Source organism: Phalangium opilio, unplaced genomic scaffold (genome assembly GCF_054372755.1).
Source record: "Phalangium opilio isolate 3A_F unplaced genomic scaffold, DU_Popi_V2 ptg000075l_1, whole genome shotgun sequence".
In the NCBI taxonomy this organism is placed as follows: domain Eukaryota; kingdom Metazoa; phylum Arthropoda; class Arachnida; order Opiliones; family Phalangiidae; genus Phalangium; species Phalangium opilio.
Genome location: NW_028324184.1, coordinates 14,107 through 37,619, shown reverse-complemented (window position 1 = coordinate 37,619; position 23,513 = coordinate 14,107). Strand labels below are relative to the sequence as shown.

General features: G+C 37.2%; 1 protein-coding gene and 1 long non-coding RNA gene across 4 annotated transcripts; both read left to right on the top strand.

Annotated features, from left to right (window-relative positions):
* Nucleotides 1–165: 165 nt before the first annotated feature.
* Nucleotides 166–23,390, top strand: LOC149658557 (HEAT repeat-containing protein 3). The gene is made up of 13 exons (XM_089844142.1): nucleotides 166–440; nucleotides 548–720; nucleotides 12,361–12,448; nucleotides 21,021–21,121; nucleotides 21,182–21,291; nucleotides 21,361–21,513; nucleotides 21,579–21,709; nucleotides 21,779–21,814; nucleotides 21,884–21,977; nucleotides 22,049–22,155; nucleotides 22,213–22,358; nucleotides 22,425–22,857; nucleotides 22,924–23,390. The coding sequence occupies exons 1-13, from the start codon at nucleotides 279–281 to the stop codon at nucleotides 23,254–23,256; spliced, it is 2,067 nt and encodes a 688-aa protein (XP_089700268.1). The 5' UTR covers nucleotides 166–278; the 3' UTR covers nucleotides 23,257–23,390.
* Nucleotides 10,416–11,945, top strand: LOC149658558 (uncharacterized). Of its 3 annotated transcripts, none has more exons than XR_016369844.1 (3): nucleotides 10,416–10,814; nucleotides 10,876–10,974; nucleotides 11,045–11,945. It is a non-coding gene; the product is annotated as an uncharacterized LOC149658558 (long non-coding RNA). The 3 variants fall into 3 exon arrangements; XR_016369846.1 differs by having other exon boundaries at nucleotides 10,876–11,164; nucleotides 11,228–11,945; XR_016369845.1 differs by having other exon boundaries at nucleotides 10,876–11,312; nucleotides 11,378–11,945.
* Nucleotides 23,391–23,513: the final 123 nt, after the last annotated feature.

Sequence of the window (23,513 nt, the reverse complement as noted above, 5' to 3'; positions counted from 1 at the left end):
GCTTATTTAAAGTTTAAACACCGAAAAGGATGCTTGCTTCCTTTAAAACGATAGAAAACTATTCAGGAAACGAAAACCAAGGATTTACAAACAGGCGAGAATGAGCAACTCTTCTCAACTCTGTAGCTTATTTCCATTACTGGTTTCATCGAAAAAGCAAAAACAAATCATTCGGCCTTGAGTCTATAGCCGTACGAGAGTACGGTTACGTGTTGTTCTTCTCCACGTGTGCCATAAAGAGGGTTTTCACTAGTTATATTGTTTAAATAGTTAGTAAAATGGGTAAAACAAAAACCAAGAAACGGAAAAATCGAACGCCGGCGCCCACAGGATTATCGACCGAAAATGATATAGAGAACGAAGTTGAAGAAGAAGTCGAGTTAAGCCTTGGTGCTTCTAGCAGTGGTTTGACTACACGTGTTCTCACAGCTATTGAAAAGGTACGAATAATCTTCGCCTAAATTATTATTATTGTTTAATTACTTAAATAACGTTTATGAAACTGTATACTATATAATAATAATATATACTCCATAATTCGTAACAGCTACAAAGCACGAGAGTAGAAGATAAAGAATGTGGAGCCAATGCTGTTGCATTCCTTGTTGAGAGTAACGAAGCTTTGGCAGATCTCCTTAGTCAAGATGTAGTTAAAATAGCTGCTCCTCTGCTGGTGGATTCAAGTCTTGTTGTTCGTCATAGTGTTGCTGGCGCTTTGAGGTAGGATTTTCTTAAAATATTCCGGTAGATTTTATGGAAATGGTTAAGTTACAAAGCCAACTCTCTGAATTTCACAAAATTTGATTTTATTATGTAAATTTTGAGCAAAATACGCGGTTACACTTTTAGTTTATGCTATAACATTTCATACGATACTGAAATTCCTTATATAAAAGAGACTGTAATGAAGGAACATTAACAGATTGTATCCCAGTTAGGGCAAAGGGATAGGGGCTACATTCGGTACTGTGATTCTCCTCATACTCTTTACCATGTTCTAAATATAGGTTTTTTACCGACTCCCCTAACACAACCTCCATTTGTGTATCAATCTTTTTTGTTGTTGAGTTAATCCCTCCAAATATAAAAACACATGAACCCAACTCTGCTGAAGTTGCTGAGAATCTTGAATGGCTTAAGTTAGTCTTAGTTTCCCAGCTATCCGCGCAATCTTTGTATACTTCAATTGTCGCTACACTTTCGACGTAATTAACCATCTTGTCCTCTTTGGCTTTGCAACCATTACATAGCCAAATTTGATTATCAACAATTTCTACTGTTGCACAAGCCCTGGGCTCATTTAAGTTGTTTTTCACTTCCCATTCATCCTTATTTGCGTCATAGCTTAGTACATTCGGTATTATGCGTGACGTTAAATCACAGTCATTTGAAGGGGTCATACCTAAAGTTCATAATGTTAAATTAAGAAAATCAGTTGTAAAAATCGACATAATTACCTCCAATTACAAAGATCAATCCTTTATGAGCTGTGACAGCCATGCTTTTGCAAGGATATGGCAGAGATTTGACATACATCCATTGGTCCTTTAGTGGATCGTAGCATTCCACCGTCTCTGATAAAACCCCATTCTTTCCAATCCCACCAATTGCGTAAATTTTTCCATTTAGTGTCACTGCCCCAAAACAGGCCCTTTCTTCTCTCATAGGACATTTCAGAGTCCAACTATTTTCCATTAAGTCCAAACAATATACCCTATCACTAGGCCTCATTGACTTGCGGTCTCTTTGAGATGGATTTTTACCACCAATAATATAAACCTTCATGTTGAGTATGACCATCCCATGATAGCTTAAAGGTTCTGGCATAACACCATAGTATTGCCACTCGTTTTTTAATGGTTGAAATCGTAGTAAAAGTCGGCTCAAGATGTAATTGTGGGGTTGGTTTATGGACTGTCCCCCGCTGGATAGTATGACCGGTATGTCGTTCATGGGAATGTATGAGACAATTGGTAAATTTTTAACTTCCTCCGGGATATAGTAGATTGAGTTTGGACCAAAACATTCCATGGGAAGGGAATTGATTATCAGTTTTCCGTAATTGTTTTCTTGCGGTTGGGTTACAGTTGTTCGGGTATGGATGTTAAGGTTAATTATCTGATCTTCTTGGGTTGTGACGTCGCACATTTCAGAGGTGGATTTCAGAGGTTTATTATAGTTATCACTCTCAATGACGGCTTTTGTCGTTACCACATCGTAGTCTGGTCCTTTAACTACGGTTTTAGTTTCAGTCGCATCGTAGTCGGGTCCTTTAACCACGGTTTTAGTTTCAGTCGCATCGTAGTCGGGTCCTTTAACCACGGTTTTAGTTTCAGTCGCATCGTAGTCGGGTCCTTTAACCACGGTTTTGGTTTCAGTCGCATCGTAGTCGGGTCCTTTAACTACGGTTTTGGTTTCAGTCGCATCGTAGTCGGGTCCTTTAACTACGGTTTTGGTTTCAGTCTCATCGTAATCTGGGCTCTTTACCTCTGTTTTTGTTTTAACTGAGTCGCATTCTGATTTTTGAACTGTGATTTTTCTTTCGGTTATGTCGTAATCGGAGCCTTTGAATTCGGTTTTGATTCGAGTAACGACAGAATTAGGTGCTTCAACTTCGGTTTCATAGTTTGACACTTCGATTACGGTTTTTGTTTCATTTGTGTCGTGTTTTGACCCCTTTGCAACAGTTTTCGTTTGAACTGAATGATAATTTGGAGTATCAACGATCGTTTTCGTCTGGACTGTGTCGAATTCGGGTCCTTCAGCCTCCTTTTTCGTCTGAACCGCTTGGTAGTTGGGTCCTTTAATTACCGTTTCTGTCTTAACCGCGTCATAGTTGGGCTCTTCAACTTCCGTTTTCGTTTGAACCGCGTCGTAGTCGGTTCCTTCGACTACCGTTTTCGTCTGAACTACGTCGTACTTTGGCCCTTCAACTACGGTTTTCGTTTGTACCGCGTCGTAGTTGGGTCCCTCGAGTACAGTTTTCGTTTGAACTGCGTCGTAGACTGGATCCTTAATGACCTTCTTTGTTTTAAGAGTAGCGGTGAAACTCGGTTCTCCAGTTATTTTGGGGTCGGTTTGAACCCAAGAGTCTGTTTGTTTTTTCAAGTTGAAGTTTGGATTTTCGATCACTTTCTTCGTGATTGTCTTTCGTTTACTCCTATCGGGAGCCAATGATTCGAAGTAGTTTTTATGAGCTTCGTAACGTTCTCTATGACCTTCGTTTTTGAGTACTGAAGACACATTTTCAAAATCCTCTTTGGTGCGGGTTGGGGTTTCTTTGAAAAACTCGACCCTTTTTGGCGGTGTTTCGCTTTCATTATGACGAATTGGTTTGCTTAAACTCCTGTAAACAAAGCGTCGCGTACTTTTCAGTGATTTGCTTCCGCTTCTTTTTCTCTCGTTACTGAGCGATGTCTTGGGTTCGCTCAAAACTTGATCCAACTTAGGCGTGGTCGAATTAGTATTAATTGACTTTTTTGCAATTTCAAATCGTTCTGGTTGACTCTCAGTTGTTGAACTCTGACGCGACGGTCTAGTTTTCTCGTGACTTTGAGGTCTCGACACGGGTACTGGGATTTTAGATAAATGGCCCGCAGTACTTGAATTTTTAACTGATGATTGTGGACCTTTCCTCGGAGTTTGTTCCGCCGAGTATTCATTCATGTTTTCCACAATTTGGGAATCTGGTTGGTCAAAGTGTTGAAAAACACCGCTGTTTCGTCTCTTGTCGTGCTGGTTTCGTTTTGAAAATGTTGACAAAGGTTTTTGGCTTTCGGTTTCGGTAATAAAGATTGGGATTTCGGTTTTTTCCTCGTTAATTTTTCTGTGCCCGTAACTAGCAAATCTATCGAGAAAGTTAGGCTTAGGAATTCATTATATTATATTGGTTTCTTTTTACCTTGTTTTTATTGTCGCGGTTTTCAATTTTATTTCTCCGGAAGTGTCCGTAAGTTTCTGGTGATGGTTTTCTTTGGTTTTATTAATTTTATCCTTTTTATATTTGTTATTATTCACTTTTGGTAAGTTAATCGATCTTATTGCATCCAATAACCAATTCATCACGATTAAAATGGTCACTAATTTACTTTAACGTAAGGATTTTGATAAAGTTAAGCCTAAACGGTTTTTTTCAAACTTTGAAATCTCGCGCAAATTCTCGCGCCAAATCGTGTTGTAAAAATCGCACGTGGAAATTCATGAGAAACCGCGCGAGACAGTTCATAGCACCCAATATTAAGAAAGTAACCAATCACAAGACTTCAATAAGTTCTCAAAGAGTTACTGAAGACGCGGTTGTCTATTTTTAAATTTTTTAAGGGGGATGGGAGTAGGATTAAAAGTTGCGTATAACTCCCGCTCAAATCGATCATTCCACGTTCTTGGAGTTGTCATCGAGCAAATTATACTCGGCTCAGTTTACTACCATGGGCACCGGTGCTTTCTTTTATAATAATGGAGTCCAAAACTACCTGTACTTCGATCGACCCTTCTAAGATGTTAAACCTAATCATAATCATCTCTAAGGGAAAAATATCTTATCAGGGCTGTTAGATGAAATGGTTGCGCTGTGTTTATTAACTATCCCTTTCAAGAACCAAACCAGACTCTCTCTCTCTCTCTCTCTTGAGTGATAGTACCCTCTGAGATGAAATGGTTATGGTTAGAATGTGACTCAACCATTTCATCTAGGGATGTTCCTGAACTCCAAGAGCTACGTATCTATGTTTGTGTCTATTCAGGGTGTCGGATTTTTGCCTAGCTCGATAACGGATGATCCATCATTGGCTAGTCATAGTCAGCGCCCCGCAGCGCTTAAATAAGATATCTCAAGCTCTCCTATTTTCTACTTCGGTTCTTGTTCTACCTAATCCCAAAGTAGCGAACGACATCCCCGCGTATATATAAGAATCGAGAACAATTAAGGTATTAGCCTGGCTTCGAAACATAATTTTATCCCCTTTCTTGACAAGTTTGGGGTGAGGGGGCTCGCCGAGGTTTTAATGTTACATCTCTTTTATCTTGTCAATAGTTAAGAGCAGAAGTAGATTAGCGTAAAATGCGTAGTTTCACCCGAACCGGTGGGATTCCTCTTGAATTGTATCTTGACGTTGCTCTCATATTATAACTCGAAAACGGTGACCCGGATGGAAAAATTTCACAGAACATTTTTGACTCAAAATCGCTAAAAGAACATCCCCCTTAATTTATTCCAGACGAAGACCTATTTGAACTAGGCCTATAACAATTTGTTTCAAACGGAAAGACTACTTTAAAAAGTCGTTCTGGTGCAGCTAACGGTTAAACGGTTTTAGAAGGAACTTCGCGTTAATCTATTGCCATTTATGGGGAAATTTCTTGTCACCCCTGAATGCTCCGATCGCAATTCGAAGAAAAGTTTGATCAGATTTTAATCACATCGAGATCAATAAATGCCAATGGAGCGGATCGCGTTGTAATGGTTATATATCCCCCAATGGTGTTAAAATCTTATTAGAGGCTTTAATCTGGCTTTAATAGGGGAGCAGTGAATTTTCTCATCACTTGTTCTCCATCTCTCATCCACGGCATGCCCCCTGACCACCAAATTCAACCCCTAATTATATATTATATATTTTCAAGTAGCTATATAGCTTCTGCGCTTGTCTAATTTAATTGGGATTGTATATATATAGAGTGTTAGGTGAGTGTGACACATAACATAGCTGCACGGTTTTTGAACCCAAAAATCTTATACGCGTAATTTTTTGGGTTTTAAAGGGATTGTGTATTGTTAAACGACAATTTGGCGCCTTTTTTCCTTGAAGAATGGAACTATGACATTGGTTATGACGTCAGTTTAGTTTGAGAGTCAATAATTTAATCTAACTAAAGTAAAAGTAAATTTTTATTTCTTCAGAAAATAGGCTTAATGTTTAGGCCTAATTCATAGAGAAAATAGGCTTAATGTTTAGGCCTAATTCATAGAGAAAATAGGCTTAGTGTTTGTTTATAGTACCTTACTTAGTATTAGGCTCTATAGGTAATATTCCGTCCTACTTAGTGTATAGTCCATGACGTCAGCGTGAGAAGAAAATCATAGGGTGTTTGGTAGAGCAAATTTTGGCGCGAGCTCTCAACCGATTATTATTGGTGAAATCCCAGGGCTCTACAAACTAAAAATTTCCATTTTAACCCCATATACGTTGACTTCACCCTTCCTCTATCCCAACCCGAGGACATTGCTTAAAATAAGGTGCTTATTTTTCCTAACTCATTCCCTTCACCGGCGGCGTATAACCCCTTCCGTTTTTTTAAACCGCGTGCCATCACCTCGCCACCACCTCTTTTTGGTGGTGCCAACGTGAAAAAGTGGCTCTCAGAGCGTCCGTGTATGGGTTTTGCCAGTTTTCCCTAAACCTAAAAGAGTGGTGTAAAAGGAGGAGTGTACGTACGTACCCCCATCCCCTAAAATGAGAGGGACAAACCCCAGGGGGGTCTCTCTTTCTCGCTCGCGCAAAGTCGCCAGCCATTTCGTCGAGAAAGTAATTTGCATACATCCCAAAATAAGAGAAGTGCAGCTAGCGAGAGACTCGAAGCGCCCACCATCACCAAAAGACATCCCTACACACTCAGGATGCTATATACTTTTTTCTCAAGGATGCATGGGAAGAGGAGGGATTGTAAGAGGCAGGAAGAGGTAGCGTTCTGGGATTTTAGCTATCGCCAAAGCTTTAATGCCTAACTTGGAGACACTGCAATGTAGGGGCCTTGATGCTGTTGATTATTTAGTAAGACGGTGCTCTCTCTCTCTCGCTCGCTCGTACGACTCTCGGGAGACTCGAATCTCTTGGAAAAGGGATGCGGAGAGGATGGAAAATTCTACATTTGGGTATACACTTCTCTCTCTCTCTCTCTCTCTCTCTGCGCTAATAGTAGGTGGAAGGAGAAATGGAGATATTTTTAGGACGTACCAAAGAAATAAAAACTAAAAAAAAAAATAAAGGAAGAAGAAAAAAAAAAACAGGATATCCCAGAAGAAATAACTTTTACTAAAAATCCGTTATCTTTTCTCAAAGGTTATATATATATGATATGGTCGATATGATATTTAAAGGATACGTAATGAGGAACCCAGGCTACTTGTAGGACAAAAATGCAGACTACTTTTTCCTCCAAGTATCCTGCCCTCCTTGTGTAAATGGTACGAAAACTATGTACACTAATATATCTATCTACCTAGTAGCCTTTCAAACAATATAGCAATAACTTTGATTAAAAATTATACTTTTCATCTTCATTTCAAAACTTTTAACCTCAACTTTACCTATAGGGACTTTATTTTTTTGGCAATGGAACCCCATAAATTTGACACAATACTCTGGCTTTTATTTGACAACCCTAACCCCTTTGTCTCTCCAAGGGGGGTTGGTGTTACCTTCCTTATTTTTCTTTTTTAAAAATCTCGTATCCTCTCTCTTTCTCTCTTTCTCTCTCATTGGGGATGTATTAGTTATCTCTAAACTTTTATATAACTTCTAATAGCTAAACATTGTTATATATGGGCCCTTACGGACTTAAAAAAGAGTTATAACTGTTGATTTCCCATGTCGTATTTACATATATCTAAAACCTTACCTAAAAGTTATACCGAGTTAGTTTTTTTCTGGATTTTTCCCAAAACCCACGGGCCACGAGTAATATTTATAACATTTTGCAACTTTTATTACAAATTTTTCGCAGTTAAACTTTGCTAAACTTAGGCAGAAAAGAATCGTGAACGAGGTTTAAATTAATTTAATTAAATATGTATTATCATAAGTTGATAAGATATGTTGACCATAAGTTTGTCACTGGTTACAAACTGGAGCTTATCATGAAGTAACGTAGGTCGTTCTCCCTCGAACTAGCTCGAGCTGTAAGTCTCTAGCATTAAGAAGTACAGGTATTGTCATACTTATGGATGGAACATATCACTTATAAACTTTGGTATTATGTTATAGTGTGTATTACTAGTTTGAAACAGTAGTTGACTACTGTTCTTCCATTTCGTGTCATAAAGGGGATTGGTTGGCGGGTTACGAGGAGGTTGAGGTGGGGGGGTGGGACTTTGGCCAATTTTAGGACCACTAAATAATCAGTCACAGTCATTTCGAAAGAAGCCACTAGAGATAAAAATTGATTAAGAATCGTTCTCTTCTCGCTTTGCTTTCTCCCGTTCCATTTAATTTTTCTTTTTTCTTTAGTTTTTTGAAAAAGCTGCCTTTCGCGTTTTCGAGGCTCTGCTAATTTGAAAACGTACATTGACTTGACTCGATTTTTTAAAGGGATATTAAAGTGTAAACCCTGTTAAGATTCGATCTCCTCGGTTTGTAAAGTGAACTCGAATATATTCCTTAATTTCTTTCGACCCATGACCTTAAAAGACCCATTTTGCTTAACTATCTCGAGTTAGTCAGCGTCTCTTGGTGCCAACCAAGTTTTGTCGCTGCTTATCCATTTTAGAAGGTTTCTATGTTGTCTTTGCATGGCGTAGAAGGCTTAGGTTACATGAAATTAAGCAGACGACATTGGCTGCAGCCCAATATTTTCTCCGTTCGATTATACCTGGGTTTGAGTCGATACAGTTTCATTGCCCCTTTTGTAAAACCACCAAAACTTCTCATTTTGCGAATGTTCTCGCTTGCTTTTTGAAGAGGGGGTTTCAAGGGGTCAATTTGACATTTTTTTTCTTTCTTTTTGGAGGTTTTTTCCGTCCCCTATCTCGGAAGATGAATGCGATTGTTCCCGCCATCAGTTTTTAGCCGCGGTGGTGTCTTCGATTATTAGCTATTAAAACCCCCTGACTTTTAAGTGCCTTTCGAAATTAACCAAAGTGGTTTCTAGAATGATAATAATAGGGGAGACGAAGCCCCTGATTCAACCAACCAACCTTCGTCTGATTTTTATCCGCCGGTCTCTGTCCTTATCAAAAAAACGTCCCAATCATTATTATATTTGACAGGAAATATTTTTTTTTTCAGTAACATATAGATACTTTTCGTAACAATTTTGAGGTAGTACGCCAAGATTCATTTTTTTAAGTGACAAATTTGAATGAAGTTCAAAAGTTTCGTATATTGTGTTTTTCTTGTGAAGTTGAAAAAGACTAGTCTTGAGTTGAGAGTAAATTTATACACTAAGGAGGCTTTGAGACACGTCACTGATTATAAAAAACGTATGTAGCGAAAGATATGAATAATATAATTTAACAAGAAGGGATATCTAGTTTATTAGGGAGAAGGTATAAATTCGCCACATTTCCAGCTTTATCTCGGGTCCAAACGTAGGTCCGGAGTTAATCCCCGCCTCTAAATTAAAACCAGCATCTCATTGGTTCTTGAAAACTCACGTCAACGCGAATGACGAAAATTACGTATTTTTCGACTGAGTAGAGGCGAAATAGTCCGGCCTCCATTTACGTCCCCCCCTTGTATTTTGAAAGGGGGACTAGGACTATGGCGCGCGAATACTTAGGCATCTTATACCTTCTCCCTAGATATCACTTCTTGATAATAATATAAGGGAGAGGGCTTTTATTTTGTTCACAATCACAACCTTTGTGGGCTTTGAGCCGACAAATTTAATATAATTTAAGTTTTAAATATCGTTAAAACGTGTTAAGTCTAATCTTAAACTCACTATTATCAAAGCTTAACCCTTTTACGAATTAATGTAATTAAAGTAAACAATAATTTACTATCTAATTGTCTATCTTCTAAACGCAGTTGGCCGTTTCATTGAATACAAATAGTTCTAGAACTGCATGACTAAGATTAAAATAAAATACTTCAATGGCTTTCTTAAAAAGAAAAGGTTAATTAATTCGTAATCACTCACAATTAATTAATTAATTTATAAGTCTCATCTAGATATAGGTAGTGGCGTCGGCGGCGGCAGCGGGCTTCCCAAGCTTTTAAATATATGTACATAATACAAACACCGTTGGTAAAACAATTAGTTTTATCATTCTCTAAAACCCTTCTCAAATAATAATTGAAGGTATTTTTTTTTCTTTTTTGGCCCAAGTCATTGTCTTCCCTCAAGTGATGTGACTCGTAACTTGAAGTAAAAGGGTTATTATTAATCTTTATAAATGAATTTATTTCAGTAAAATATATAATAGACCAAAATTAATGGGAAAAAAATATAAAATAGACCAAAATTAATGGGAAAAATATAAAATAGACCAAAATTAATGGGAAAAAATATAAAATAGACCAAAATGAATGGGAAAAAATATAAAATAGACTAAAATTAATGGGGAAAAATATACAATAGACCAAAATTAATGGGAAAAAATATAAAATAGACTAAAATTAATGGGGAAAAATATAAAATAGACCAAAATTAATGGGGAAAAATATAAAATAGACCAAAATTAATGGGGAAAAATATTTGGATCTGGATCAAAAATCGACGGTCTAAAATTATTTTATTGAAAAGTTTTTTTCACCTTCAAGTTATCAACTTCTATTCATCCTTACCTACCGTATTAGATACCTGTGAAAGTTTTAGGGGTACGAGCAAACTCAACTTGAGAGATAGAATGCTTGCTTCTTTGTAAAAGCCAAAATGATGGATTATCTCGCATCCTTCTCTTTTAACCCCTAGCTAGCTCCGTTGTCGGCCACTCTGTAAGGAAAAATTAACAAGGTGTTTGTTTCAAGTCAGTCTCATAATTTAATTAATTTAAATGTTTAAAGAAGAAGGGGTAGATATAGCGTGTAATCGTTTAAACTGTAGACTAAACCAAAGGAAGAAGGGAGGGATGACAACGTTCGTCGTTTTAGACTGTAAATAATTAAATAGGTATAGTTTTTTAATTTTGAGAATAATTAGCAGCGAATCTTGTAGTCAAGTCAAGTCAAGCTAGCTAGCTTCTGAACTTGAAAAAAATATTTTTGGATATGAAGCTAAGCACCCTCGAGTTGTTTTAGGATGGATATACGAGCTGTACGTTCTTTTTAACTTTTTTGAAGTATAATTATCATGTTAACTTTTATATGGTTGGTTTTACTCTTAGTAAATTTTATGACAGCGGACAGATAAATTTCTCAACCTACGCCAAATTACAATTTCATCTTTTTTCAAGTTTTGATTTGATGTTTTAACGCGTTACGTTTGATATTGCCGATATGAAGAGGTTTTTTTTATTAAGTCTTATTTCTTCTTCTTTCGGAGGTGTAATGAAGATGTTTTCTTAAAGTGATATTGAAATGTTTTTTTGTTAATGAATAAGATGAATGTTGTTTGTTAGAGGAAGTTTGTTTACAGAGATGAATGAATTAGGAGTAAATATTTGTTTATGCTGATAAAAGAAGTACGTTTTAAATATTTAATTTTTACTGTTCTTTAGGCGAGGCTTAAGAAAATTCTTAGTCATTCAACGTCCCTTGAAAATTCCGCGTTAAACCATCTCACCCTCTAGGGCTAAGTCAATTAAGTTATTTACTCGGCAGATATCAAAATAATAAAAATTAATAACCAGCCATCATTATTTTAGATTGATTTTAAGCTCGCCGATGTGTATGTACTACTGTACGTTGAACTTATTTCACCATTCATTCGGTCACTCTTACTTAATGTTTTATTTTTTTAAGCGTGAAACAGTGATGAAAAATATATCTTATATAAAATTTATTGAATATCGTCCTTTGGGGATTTCGCCTTACCCATCCTCTCTTTCTCTGTACCACCATTGGCCGGCTACATGGTTTTGTCAAAAGTTTGTGGTGTAGTATACCGAGGCGACTGAGGACTTCTACTACGCCTTAGGGAATACACGGTAAATTCGACGTTTGCTAGAGTCCTATCTTTACTATACGACTTTTCTCACTGTCCCAAGGGAGTCCCTTTGGTCCCGGTCACCATTCTATAGGAAAAATACGAATTGACCTCTGACCCTAAACATCTCTTTCTCGCGTAGCCGCCTTCTTCTTCAGATTGAAATGAATTTTGTCAAGCGTTTCTTGAATATTGACACTAGTTAAAAAAATGGGCAAAAGTTAGCGGCGGTATTGTTTACTCGCAATAACACCTCGGGTTCAAATGGACCAATATGTTTAATTCATGTGTGAATTTTGCTAGTTCACGGTGTAAGGGATTAGGTCCGGTTGTCCTTATAGTGTAGGAGAATTTTTCCAGGGAATTGCTTCCTCGAATCCCGGGAATTTGCGTACACCGTCGTTTGTATTGGCTATTGTAACGAATTTTGACAGTTAAGAATAGCTTATGGACGAAAGCAGAATTTTGAAATTAAATTAGACTTCATATATTTTTTCCATAGAGATATAGAACTTTGAACTGTTATTTATTTAAGTTTATTTTTAATTTTCACAGAAATTTGAGCGTTTGCGGTGGACACGTAGCTTGTCAAGCCATGATTGACGACGATGTCTTAACTCCATTGGTTGCTCTTCTTAAACAGGTAATGAGCTTTCTATTTTCTTTTGTACAGCAATTTGAGCTGAAAAATGATCGCGTAAGGACTCGGTAGAATTGTTCGTCTCTAAGAAGGGGTACTCTGAGAAAAATTATTATTTAGAAATATTTGCCCATTAACTTTTAGATCACAAAATTGATAAAAAAAATTAAAAATGCCCATTAAAAAGGAATTTCCAATTTTAAGAGGAACTTCATTAGAACTTGATATTAATTTAAAACTTTCCCAATTCAATCTCTAATAAAACCGAAATTTTTCCTTTACTTCACTTTTTGACCTATGACCCGTTCGAAAAATACCAAGGCCACATTCCTATCTAAACACGGTTAAATTTATACATCTTATGGAATTTTAAAATAAATAAAATAAAGCAAACTTAAAAAGGGACGGGGGAAAATATAATTTATAATTTACACCTCTTAGGATAAAATTCTTTCTCTCGAAAGCGAAGAGCTCCGTCCGTTTCGCCCGCCAAATGTCTCCCTGTCATGAGGGCGAAACGGAAAAGTCTTTTCTTGAAGAGCTAGCTAGGTAGTAGCCAGAGATAGTTTTCTTTTTAGTATAGTTATCCCCGATGGAGTAACCCCGTTGAAGCCCAGAGCCTAGAGGAGAGAAAGACTTGGAAGTCGTTCGTAGTCTTCTTGGTGTTATCGCTCGCGTAAATAACTTATAAACGTACTAAGAACTGATATCGCGCTGCCTGCATGGCTATAGGGGGGGGGGGCCTTCTCTGCATTAAGTTTTCTACTTCCTTTACCCACCCCACCAACAAAACTTATAAACTCATAAGAGACTAGAGAAAACCTTTTCTTGATTTTCCTACTCACCCCCCAATTTTCTATATAATGGTATTTGCAAGATGTACGGCAATAACCACCTAAGAGAAAGTTCTCCCGTAATAGGCGAGGCAGTGATGATGGTCACTTAATGAAAACCAGTATCGTATCTCCGTGGTAGACCCCGTGTCCTGGTTTAGTTTAACCCTTAATTTTGTACCAGACTTATCAGCAAGACCCTGAACCATTTTGCACCCTTTCATCTACGCTGTTTTCAAACTAGGATGATTGACCACTTGCACCAGGAGGACGGCTAGGCTACTTCCTACTTAGTGCAGTACCAAGTAGTCTGGCCTCCTGGTGTAAATGTTACCAATTCTCCTAGCCTAGTTTGAAAACAAACTACTTATTGGCTAAGGAATATTTATGAAAAATGTTTAAGCAATTTGACAGTTTTGATAAAAACATAGAGAAGACCTTGCATCCCCGTCACTTCACGGTTAAATTAGCATAATCATTTGTTTGACTACGCAACTAAAACTAAGGAGAAAAGAGAAAAATAAAAGGAAGGCGGTGTATGGCTAGTTATCTAAGTCCCCCAGTCTTTAATTCCAACTTAAATCCCCAGTTCTTTCCAAAGAAAAGGGAGTCAAAGGGTGGTTGCTGGGATGGGATGGGGGGGGGGGAAAGAAGAAAGAGTTGGATGAGAATAATTTTGAATTCAAGTCCCCCCTTATACTCTTCTAGTGTCAACTTGAGTTGTACCCCTTTGAGAATGCCAAATGGGAAAAAGAAAAACTAAGAGAGAGTCTTTGGTTAAGAATCTATATTACTTATAGCTCAAGTACATACAACCCACGCGTAGTTATATGTGTATAGCGCCATAAAAGTATTTAATTCGAAGTAAGATGTACCACGTACCACCATCCAGAAATGAATGCGGTGGTACAATTTTTGCAAATTTTAATATGATTGTTTAAATGGTATTGAAGCATGGTTTGGTGGAAGGTGAATTAACTAAGGACATGTGAAAGAATGGTATCTATATAGTCCTCAACAACCAAGATGGAGGTAAAATAGGCCTACATTGGACAAGGACTTAAATTAAAAACTTATCATGTAACGTTTTTCTTAATAGTTAATCTAATTCGGCCCTCGGTTTAGCAGTACTTCTTCTTCAGCAGTCTGTTTAAATTATTTTAACGACAGATGAATTCGTTTCGTTGACATTTTTACCTCAGTAAATTATCTTTTGGTGTCGTTCTTTCGTAGCTAAATCGAAGACCTTACCTCTTTCTTCTTCCTCCGCTCTCTCCTCCCTCTCATTCGTGGCACCATCCTCGCCTATGGTGCTCTTGGGACCCTTCTCGACGCGCGCGGCCCTTCGCAAAAGAGAATATGCAAAAGGTCTCAAAGGCGCAAAGGCTGAATTTTACTCATTTCGAAGCCGAGCCCTTGAGTGTATGTATGGGGGGGTAGGGTACTTCTTATATACCTGAACTTATATATATTCTTATATATATATATATTTCCACCGTACCATCCCGACTTCTTCTATGACGTGGCTGCTATAACCCTTTCGACTGTTCGTTCGTTCGGATCCGTTGGAAAACCGTCTTTTGCATCTCCCCGGGGACTTTAAAAGCAATGTACGTTAGAGGAATTGGCGCTACCTCTTTAATACAAGTCGTTTTCCCCGCCGCTTCTTTTCCTTATAAATCTCTCTCTCCTTCCAGCCTCTTAGCATCCTCGTCTCTTTTTAGTTCTCCTCTCTCCCTCTCTCTCTCTTTCTCTCCGCGACACCCCGAGAAAATTCTCTCATTCATATATAGGTACCCTTCTTCTTCCTTTCGAGACCCAAGCAAAAGTTTACGGGACTTTCTTGCTAGGTAGAATAGGATTAGTTAGGTTTTCTCTATGCTTAATTTTTTGGTGGGTTTCAATGGATAATATTATGGTAGTAGATGTTGTTCAAGTGTTGGTAATTAACGTATGCGTTTCATAGTTGGGTTTTGAGTGCTATTCAAGTAGTGTGTATCTATATGATTAGAGAATCGAAGGGAGTTAGGTAATTGATTTGAATTGAATTGGTCTGGATTGGATTTACAAGTTTATATTTTGGTTTTGCGAATGCATATGAGTTTCAACTATGGTCCAATGGATTTTGAAATAGTAATTGGTTCTGGATGAAATTAATATTTAGATTATAGATTGGTTAATTGATAAATGCCGTTGAAAGCATTGACATATCGTGCGTATTTCTTGTTCTATATAATCTTTCAAATAATTAGACTTAATTATTATTTGCTTATATTTCAATCTTAACCCATAATAAATTAGTTAATCCTAATCGTAAATAATATACGAAAATTTAATATATTTTCATCAGTTTAGCGTTATGGCTACTTGTTAATTAAATACTAGTGAAACTTCAAATAAGGTATATAATCAGGCCTTACTTGAATTATCTTTAGTTCTTATGGTTATCTAAAAACGGGACGGGCAGTTTAAAATTTGTGCTGGGTCCCTGTCATCTTTCTAATTCCAAGTTTTCCTGGTCGGGAATTCCCGGAAGACCCAGAAGACATCTCGTCGACTCTGGGATTCTCAAAGGAGTACTTTTCATTTGCGTCGCCAGTACCGCCCCCCCTACCCGGTTCCTCCACACACACACACGTCCTTTCACCCACCCACAGTAAAACTCCCCAGAATTTTCCACCTCGAGTAACCTGCTAGCTAGCTAGCTATGGTATGGTAGGAAAACTAGGCAATCTTGTATTTATACCACCAGTACCGTCGATTGCGACTATATACCTACCATACCCCCCTGGTGACGTTTCCTAAAAGACGATTAAGCCAAAGTTATGATAACAAACATTCTATGATTCTATTGAATGATTGATAATTGAACTTGGTCAAGGCTGTCTTAGCGGTACAATGGGCTTCGTAACAAATAATAGGGCCCGTGGTCGAGTGCCCTTATGGTCCAATAATTAAGACGGCCCTGGACTTGGTCCTCGTGTTGGTTATTTTAATGAGACATCTTATCCTTCATAAAAGGGTACTCAGGCTAGTCTAAAGAAGGAATTTACTGTTGACCACACCTCTGTTCAATAGAGAGCTTTCGTTGGAGGAGGAGCTGAGTCTCGTGACATAATTTACGCTGCCATATTGGTGGGTTTAAAGCAAGAATGAAGCTGAGACCACCCAATATGGATACCAGAACAGCGGTAAGACTTGAGAGAGTGTGACGTACTACTAACCCATCTTAAAGCTCTCAATTTCAATGTTGCCTAGCTAGATGGTCAAGTCCCAAGGTAGACCCGTACATACGCATTATGGGACCCCATCCCGTGACTTTATCCAAGTTGTAAAATAAACTTCGTCTTCTTTTACTTCTGTCATTTCCCTATTTTCTCGCCCACCCTGCCGCCCAACCCAAACCCATGATTCTCTCTTTTTCTGTAGAATCTTCATCCCTTACCACCACCCTCTGTCTCCTTTACCTGTGGGATTTCACTCTAATAAATCTCCGGAATATGGTGGTAGTAGTGGGGGTAGAGGATGGGGGGCGCGAATGAAAACGCCCCCACCCTTTTACCCCAACCACCTCTATTTTCCATCACCCGCCCCCCCCCCCCAGTCTTAAGTTTTGTACTTTTAACGGTGGTATTATATTCGATAAACAACCCTAAAGGGAGAGTGAAAGCTATCGATTGTTTGTCCCGTCAATGAGTTCAAAATTTGTACACTTTTACCTCTGGTATCCTATGGGCCAATTATAATTTCTTATACAGTTTTCCATTCATCCTCCCTTTTTTAGGAAGAAAAGGTTTTACCGTTTCTCTCTCTCTCTTCTTGGTTCTCTTTTGGATCTAGCCTTAATCCCGTTTTCTTGAGTCTCCTCTCTCTCTCTCTCTCTCTCTCTCTCTCTTGGCTGTTTTGAAATCCCTTGAGCAATATCTTCTCGATAAGGGAGGGAGTACCAACCAGCACCACCCGCGTCATCTAAAGGCAAAACGTCTTTTTGACTCTGTTTTGCATTTTTCAGCCTTGGGATGTTTTCAAGGAAACCCACCACGCACACCACCAATCTTATCCAACCAATCCTATCTCTCCCATCTACATTTTCGTTAACGTTAATCCTCTCTTTTTAGGTAGTTTCTTTTAGGTGCTTTATGGGGATCCCTTCCAATTCGACACCACCTTCTTTTTTCCATACCCAAACATTGCGTTGCTTAGAGATAGGTTATGGAAAAAGTTACTTCATCACCATCTTCAGTCCTACGTTCTTCTTGTTTGGTTTTTCCTGTGTGGCTCTCAAATGAATGTCTTTAAGTTAAGGTCTTGTTCGGATTGAGTTGAATCATATAAAAATGCGCATTGTATTCTGTCCTTCCGAAAGGGTTGCTTCAAGGGACTGTTTAATGTTTACTTGCCTTTTAGCAAATGCTTAGGATTTCGCTGATAGTTTATTAAGAATGAGATCTTCTTTATATTTATATTCAGAGTGAGATTCCTTCAAGTTTCGGATTAGTTTCTTAGCATGACTCTTATCTCTTTTTCAACAATGCCCTTCTTAAATAATGATCGAGCATAAATAAAAATACGCCAGTTAGAACCAAACCTCGGAATAAAAAAAACCTCGCGAGCTGACGCTGTGCACCTTTGTAACCACGCGGTAACGTAAACCACCCTTCTCTGCAATCCAATAATCCTTTCTGGGTATTTCAAATCCATGGAGAGACGAAGACCCCCCCCCCCCCCGAAAAAGAAAACCACGAGCGCATCTTGGTAACACCCACGACGCTCGCGCGCGATTTTTAAAAAAAGAGATCGGCTGCTGTAAGTTTTCTCCAGTTCTTGCAGTGTCCTATCCCATCTTTTCTCCCTTTTCCTAGATTCTAACCCCCAAGCTCATTAAAGCCAACTCTCCCAGGTCATATTTTTGTCGTTATTTTTCATCATTATACAAAGCGCGGGTGCCACACCATCTCTCTATCCCTCCTATCCCCCCACGGGTTCTTTAAAGCCCCCAAAAAGTTTTGCACCAGCTATTTCTCTCAGCAGCAGCAGTCTCTGTATGCTTATAACCTAACCTCCCTTACCATTTTTTAGCTGAGGCTTTTTCTTATTTCTAACGCGGAGAATGTGCCTCTCTAGGGGATTTAATGTTCCTTATTCCTCGACCTACAACTATACCAGTAACTATACTACAACCTATCCTCCTTTTTTCCTTCTTGGCTCAGAATGTTCAGTCGCTTTAATGCCGAGGACTTTTTACTTATCGTTATCCGAGTGGAAAAATATAGTAACTCCTATGAGCGACTTACCAACGCTCTCTTTGAAGCACCACGCTAATGTTCTGAATATTTAAAAGGGGTTTAAGGCTTTGGAATAGGGTTGCAATGGTGGAGTATCTTGAGTCTGATGCGGTTTGAAGTGAAGATTATGTATTTTTACTGAAATGGTGTGAAGTTCATTTATTTCACTTAATTTATGCTTTTCTAAACTTAATAACGTCTTGGAGTAAACATTTTTTTAGACTAAATTGACCTAAAATATCCTATTATACGAACAAAACCCTTCCCTCATATTGACCCGAACCTTAAAAACTGTGAATTTCAATTTTGGTCATTGTGTAAATTAAAATACAAATACTTTTATTGCAATTGCATTTTTGACCAAACAACCTAATAATTAGACTAAATAGACCTAAAATCTACCATCGTGGACTAAAATATTGACTTAATATTAAAAAACAAACCCGTATATAAGTCAAGAAATATAGTCAAAACCAGGGAGGGTTATATGAAAAATATTGAAATAATAGATAAAACCCTTTAGCTTTAATATTTAGCATCCTCTCTCTCTGTCTCCTCTTGGGCCTCCTCTAGAGAAAGGGAATGTTGAACGGGGAGAAGAGAGATTAGGAGAAAAGATGCGAGCTCTCTCTCTTTTTCAACTCGTTCAGCTCGCTCCGACTATAAGGGATTATTAAGTATTCGGTAGCCTCGACTGCAAAAAACCTTCCTCCCTCAGCCTAGCCAAAAACCCGAAAATGCCTAAAAAATTAAACTAGCCTATTGGGACCCCAAAAAGGGGTGTTTATTTTCTTTTCGTAGTTATAACCCGAAGCTTCCCCAACCCTTTCTTACCAACCACCTCATGACCCTATACTCAAGTACTTTTTAACAAAAATCTTGTTCTTAGTTTTAAAGAGATTTTAGTTTAGTTTTTCCTTTTTTTTATTCTTCTTCTGAAAGTTGTATCTACTTTCAAAATTTATAGCCTTAAATACGTTTTGTTCCAGGGAAATTTTAATTAAAATTCAAAATGGTTCTCAAAGGGAGAGTGAAGTCGATTGTTAACTTCGCGAGACTCGACTGTTAAAATTGTTGTGGGATATTAGAAATAGATAATATACAGGGTGTTTCTGATAAGTCTGTCGTAAATTAAAGGATGGGTCAAACTGAATGGAATGTTTCACCAAGATTAATTTCTGATGTAATTTTACCCTCACTTTAACAATATATATTTGACAATTGTATTTTTTAGCGCTCCTATTTATGGACTATTCACGATTTAGCAATAAGATTTTATGTTAGAGATTTCTATCGCTGAATTAGTTTGAAATTTCTCTTTAATACTCAAACGTACCGCTTTTTAACTTAAAGTTGTATTTAATTTTTTAAGTAATTAACGGGAAAACAACCTCCTATAGTTTGAATTATTGTCGAGTGTCAGTTTCTGGGAGGTTAAGAGTGATTAGGTCAATTAACCACCAAATTTTACCAAGATTTTTTGGTCCTGATTAAGCCCGGGTTTGATTAACATTCTTTTCCAGGAACTTGTTTCTTTTAGAAAAAAAGAAAGAAAAATCTTTCTTAACACTAAAATCTCGCTTTTGAGAACTACCTAACTATGAACGTATGTTATTTGTAACAAAACTTAGTGGTCAAAATTCATTTTAAAAAGTCTATTGTGACCGTGATTAATACTTATTTGGTTTCATTCCTTAAGACTTGTCAGGAACTCGGGGTACGAGGTTGCCTTTATCTGTTAAAGGGAATATAAAATGTTTGTGAAAAGATTGTGGGTTTGGTTTTCAGTTTTTTGTCCTAAAAATAGGCCAAACATTAGTACTTAATGGTGAGTCTTGTTGTCATTATACATTCCCTTTAATTGCCGAGATAGTATTTCTTCTCAAATTGCTCTCATGTTAACCGTGTTGGTAACATGCGTGGCCTTTTCAAAACAGTTAATTAATGATGTAATGCTTTAACTCCTTTCCGCGTAATCTAATTATCGAGTTCTTTCTGTGGGTTCTGGGTTTTTTTTGTGGCCGAAGATAAAGCTGCTTTGATGTATAAGGTGGCTTTTTCAAAATGACAGTGAAAATTTCTTGCGGACTCTGCATGAGTTAACTTTTCTTTTGTTGGGTGAAAATTGCTCCGGTTAATTTTTCTAGGCGTTTTAATTGACAAAGAAGGGTGATTTTTAAGTAGTTTTGAATGCCAAGTCATTTTTCAAGTCGTGCCTAAACCTTTTAGAGATAGTTTGCCAGATATGTTTTCGCTTAATCGTTAGGTGTTGGCCTCTTTTTTAAGTTTCGCGAGAAATGCAGATTAGTTCTTCAGTTATCAATTAATTATTTTAACTTTTAAATCGGTTTCGAGAGATTTAAACGTACGTTCTAGGAAATATTAAGCGTATATTTAAGTTTAAACGTACTTAAATATATTATTAGTAAATCAACTGGTACACCGTTCTTTTTTTAGTACGACAAAGAATGGACCCCCAAAAAGAACGACGATGAAATTGCAATAGATTCGTACACCGAAATTTTTATTGAAGCTGTTAACATATTATGGAGCTTATGGTTTGTAATGTTAATTACAACTAAGTTCATTAGGAATTAACAACTGTTTTCGAATCACAGCGAAAATAGCGATACTGCAATTAATATATTCAATAACGAAAATTTGCTACCTATTTTATTGCGATGCCTATCTCTAAATATCTATGGTCCCGAATTAGTAACAGCTGTTGGTAATAAATTGAAACTCCTTCGAAATTAATTATAAAAATTAAAGGGGTGTTTCTTAATCGCGATTAAAGCAAATTGCCTTCAAACGGTAACAGAGGATAACGCCGAAGTGCTGGACACTTTTAAGGCAAATCCTTCATTAATGGAACCTCTGTTATTGCTTCTGCAAACTGAAATAGATGGAAAGTCTGTTAAACCAATTCTCACTAAAACTCTAGCAGCCGGTATGATTGGTTAATTCTAGTTAACGTTGTCGTCTCTAACATAATTTAGTAATTGTTTTTATCAGGAATCTGCTACAATCTTCACGCTGCGTGCCCTGTTAATTTCAATGATATTTTGAGTCTACTATCGGAAACTTTGGATTATAATAGCTTACCTCTTTTGGAGAAATTCTTGCTTATGGCTGAAAAATTAGAAGTATATTAAATTTTTTAGAATTATAGGTACTTTAAGTTTCACCAATAAATTCGGTTTAATTTTAATTAGTCTAAGAACAGAAAGAAAGGAGAAAAAGAAGAAATTGTAAGCGACTTTAAATAAAGTAATTAAATTAAATTAACGTTTAATGAAATTTAAAAAATTTGTTTCAAGGCAATTAAAAAAGGTGTTATCTCTGATCTAAATGATATACTACTTGCCAAACAAATAGCATTTGAAATTATAACAAATATAAGTTGCTCGGAAGGTATGTTCTTACATGATAAACGCTGTTTCTTTTGCCTAGATCTAGTCCACTTTTCGCGATAACTATTTTAGATTCTGGTGAAAAGTGGGAAGATGTGAGTAGTAATGGAAGTGGAGAACTCAGTGGAATGGTTAGTGAAGAAGACGAATGTGATATGATTGAGTCTAACGAACCAAATGTAAGTTTCGTATAAAACCTTATTGAAAATGCGCGTAGTACATCTAGCATTTCATAGCCGTACCCACTCACAATACCCTGTGATGTTCACGAAGCCATTGTTAGTCTAAACATTCTGAACAAAATCGGATTTCATATGTTCATTAAAGAAGATTTAGCGCAAAATTTGGAAGGTTACAAGCAAGGAGCGGACATCTTAAAAAGGTAGGAATTCAAGTTAATTCATTGTTAATGTTAATGAAAAGTGAAACTCAATATCATGTTTTATAGAATTCGAAGAGTGCAATGTCGGGCTTTATTTTGCCTTAATAATTTAGCTTCTAATTTGGATTTAGAAGATTTTGGGGGCTCTCAGAAATTATACAATGTATGGGTTCAAGTGGCTCAAATGATTTTCAAACTTGTCGCCGCGAAAGATAAAGAATCCTTGTCCAAATCGAAAGAACTATTGGACGCCGGCGCCAATGCTTTACGCGCCGTTTTAGAGAAATTAAGTCAAGCCAGTGCTTGGCACCATTTTCAAAAAACGACCCCTGAAGATCTCGATATGTTATTTCAAATAGAAAAGGCCGCGTCCACCCCCGCTTTTAGCGAACCTAATATAAGGGCCAATGTTGTTAGGGTCACTTCAACTATGGCCTGCCTGATGGGTAACTCGAGTGAAGGTCAAATGCCTCCGTTAGAATTTCAAACCCTTATAAAGGTAAGATTTAGACTTTGTAGCACCGAGTCTCCATTATACAGGTGAGTGTTTTATTTACTATTTTAGAGTATCGGAATGTTTCTTTTGGAAGTAAGTTCTAAGGATAGTGAACTTTGGGTGTCGGCGGAAGCTATTGACGCCATTATGGATGTTTTCGCCGAAGATCATTTAGATCAGTTAGCGGTAGAAATTGGGTTGACGGAGAAATTGAAGTTAATGTTGCCAACACTTAAATCACGCGTTAATCAAAAGAAAAAGAGTTTAGGCGTTCATTATCCCGTTGTCATGACTGCCAAGGATAATTTAGTTCGTTTCATTAAGTATAAATCCACGCAAACGAATGGTTCCTCTTCCTCCCCGAGTACTAGTGTACCTCAAATGGATACATTATCCCGTTAATTAAGATTTATTAATTTCTAAAAAAAAAATTAAATTTGTATGATCATAACTTCAGGTTGATTTATTTTTAATGTATTTTATTATAAAAGATTTAAAGAATAATGAAATTAAATCATGGAATGTGAAAAATAAAACGTATTTAATAATTTTGCTAAGCCTACAATACAATAGGATTCAAGAAACGGTAAGAGCGTGCGTGCCACGTGGCGTTTTTCAAATTTAAATTTTCCGCCTTAGCATTGGTTGTAGTGGAAATG

What these genes read in the sequence shown, in the direction of transcription:
- LOC149658557 (XM_089844142.1), top strand. Translation starts at nt 279, where the DNA reads ATGGGTAAAACAAAAACCAAGAAACGGAAAAATCGAACGCCGGCGCCC. An exon ending in CGAATTAGTAACAGCTGTTG is followed by an intron (nt 21,292 to 21,360) that starts GTAATAAATTGA and finishes TCGCGATTAAAG; the next exon opens with CAAATTGCCTTCAAACGGTA. An exon ending in TTATGGCTGAAAAATTAGAA is followed by an intron (nt 21,710 to 21,778) that starts GTATATTAAATT and finishes AATTTTAATTAG; the next exon opens with TCTAAGAACAGAAAGAAAGG.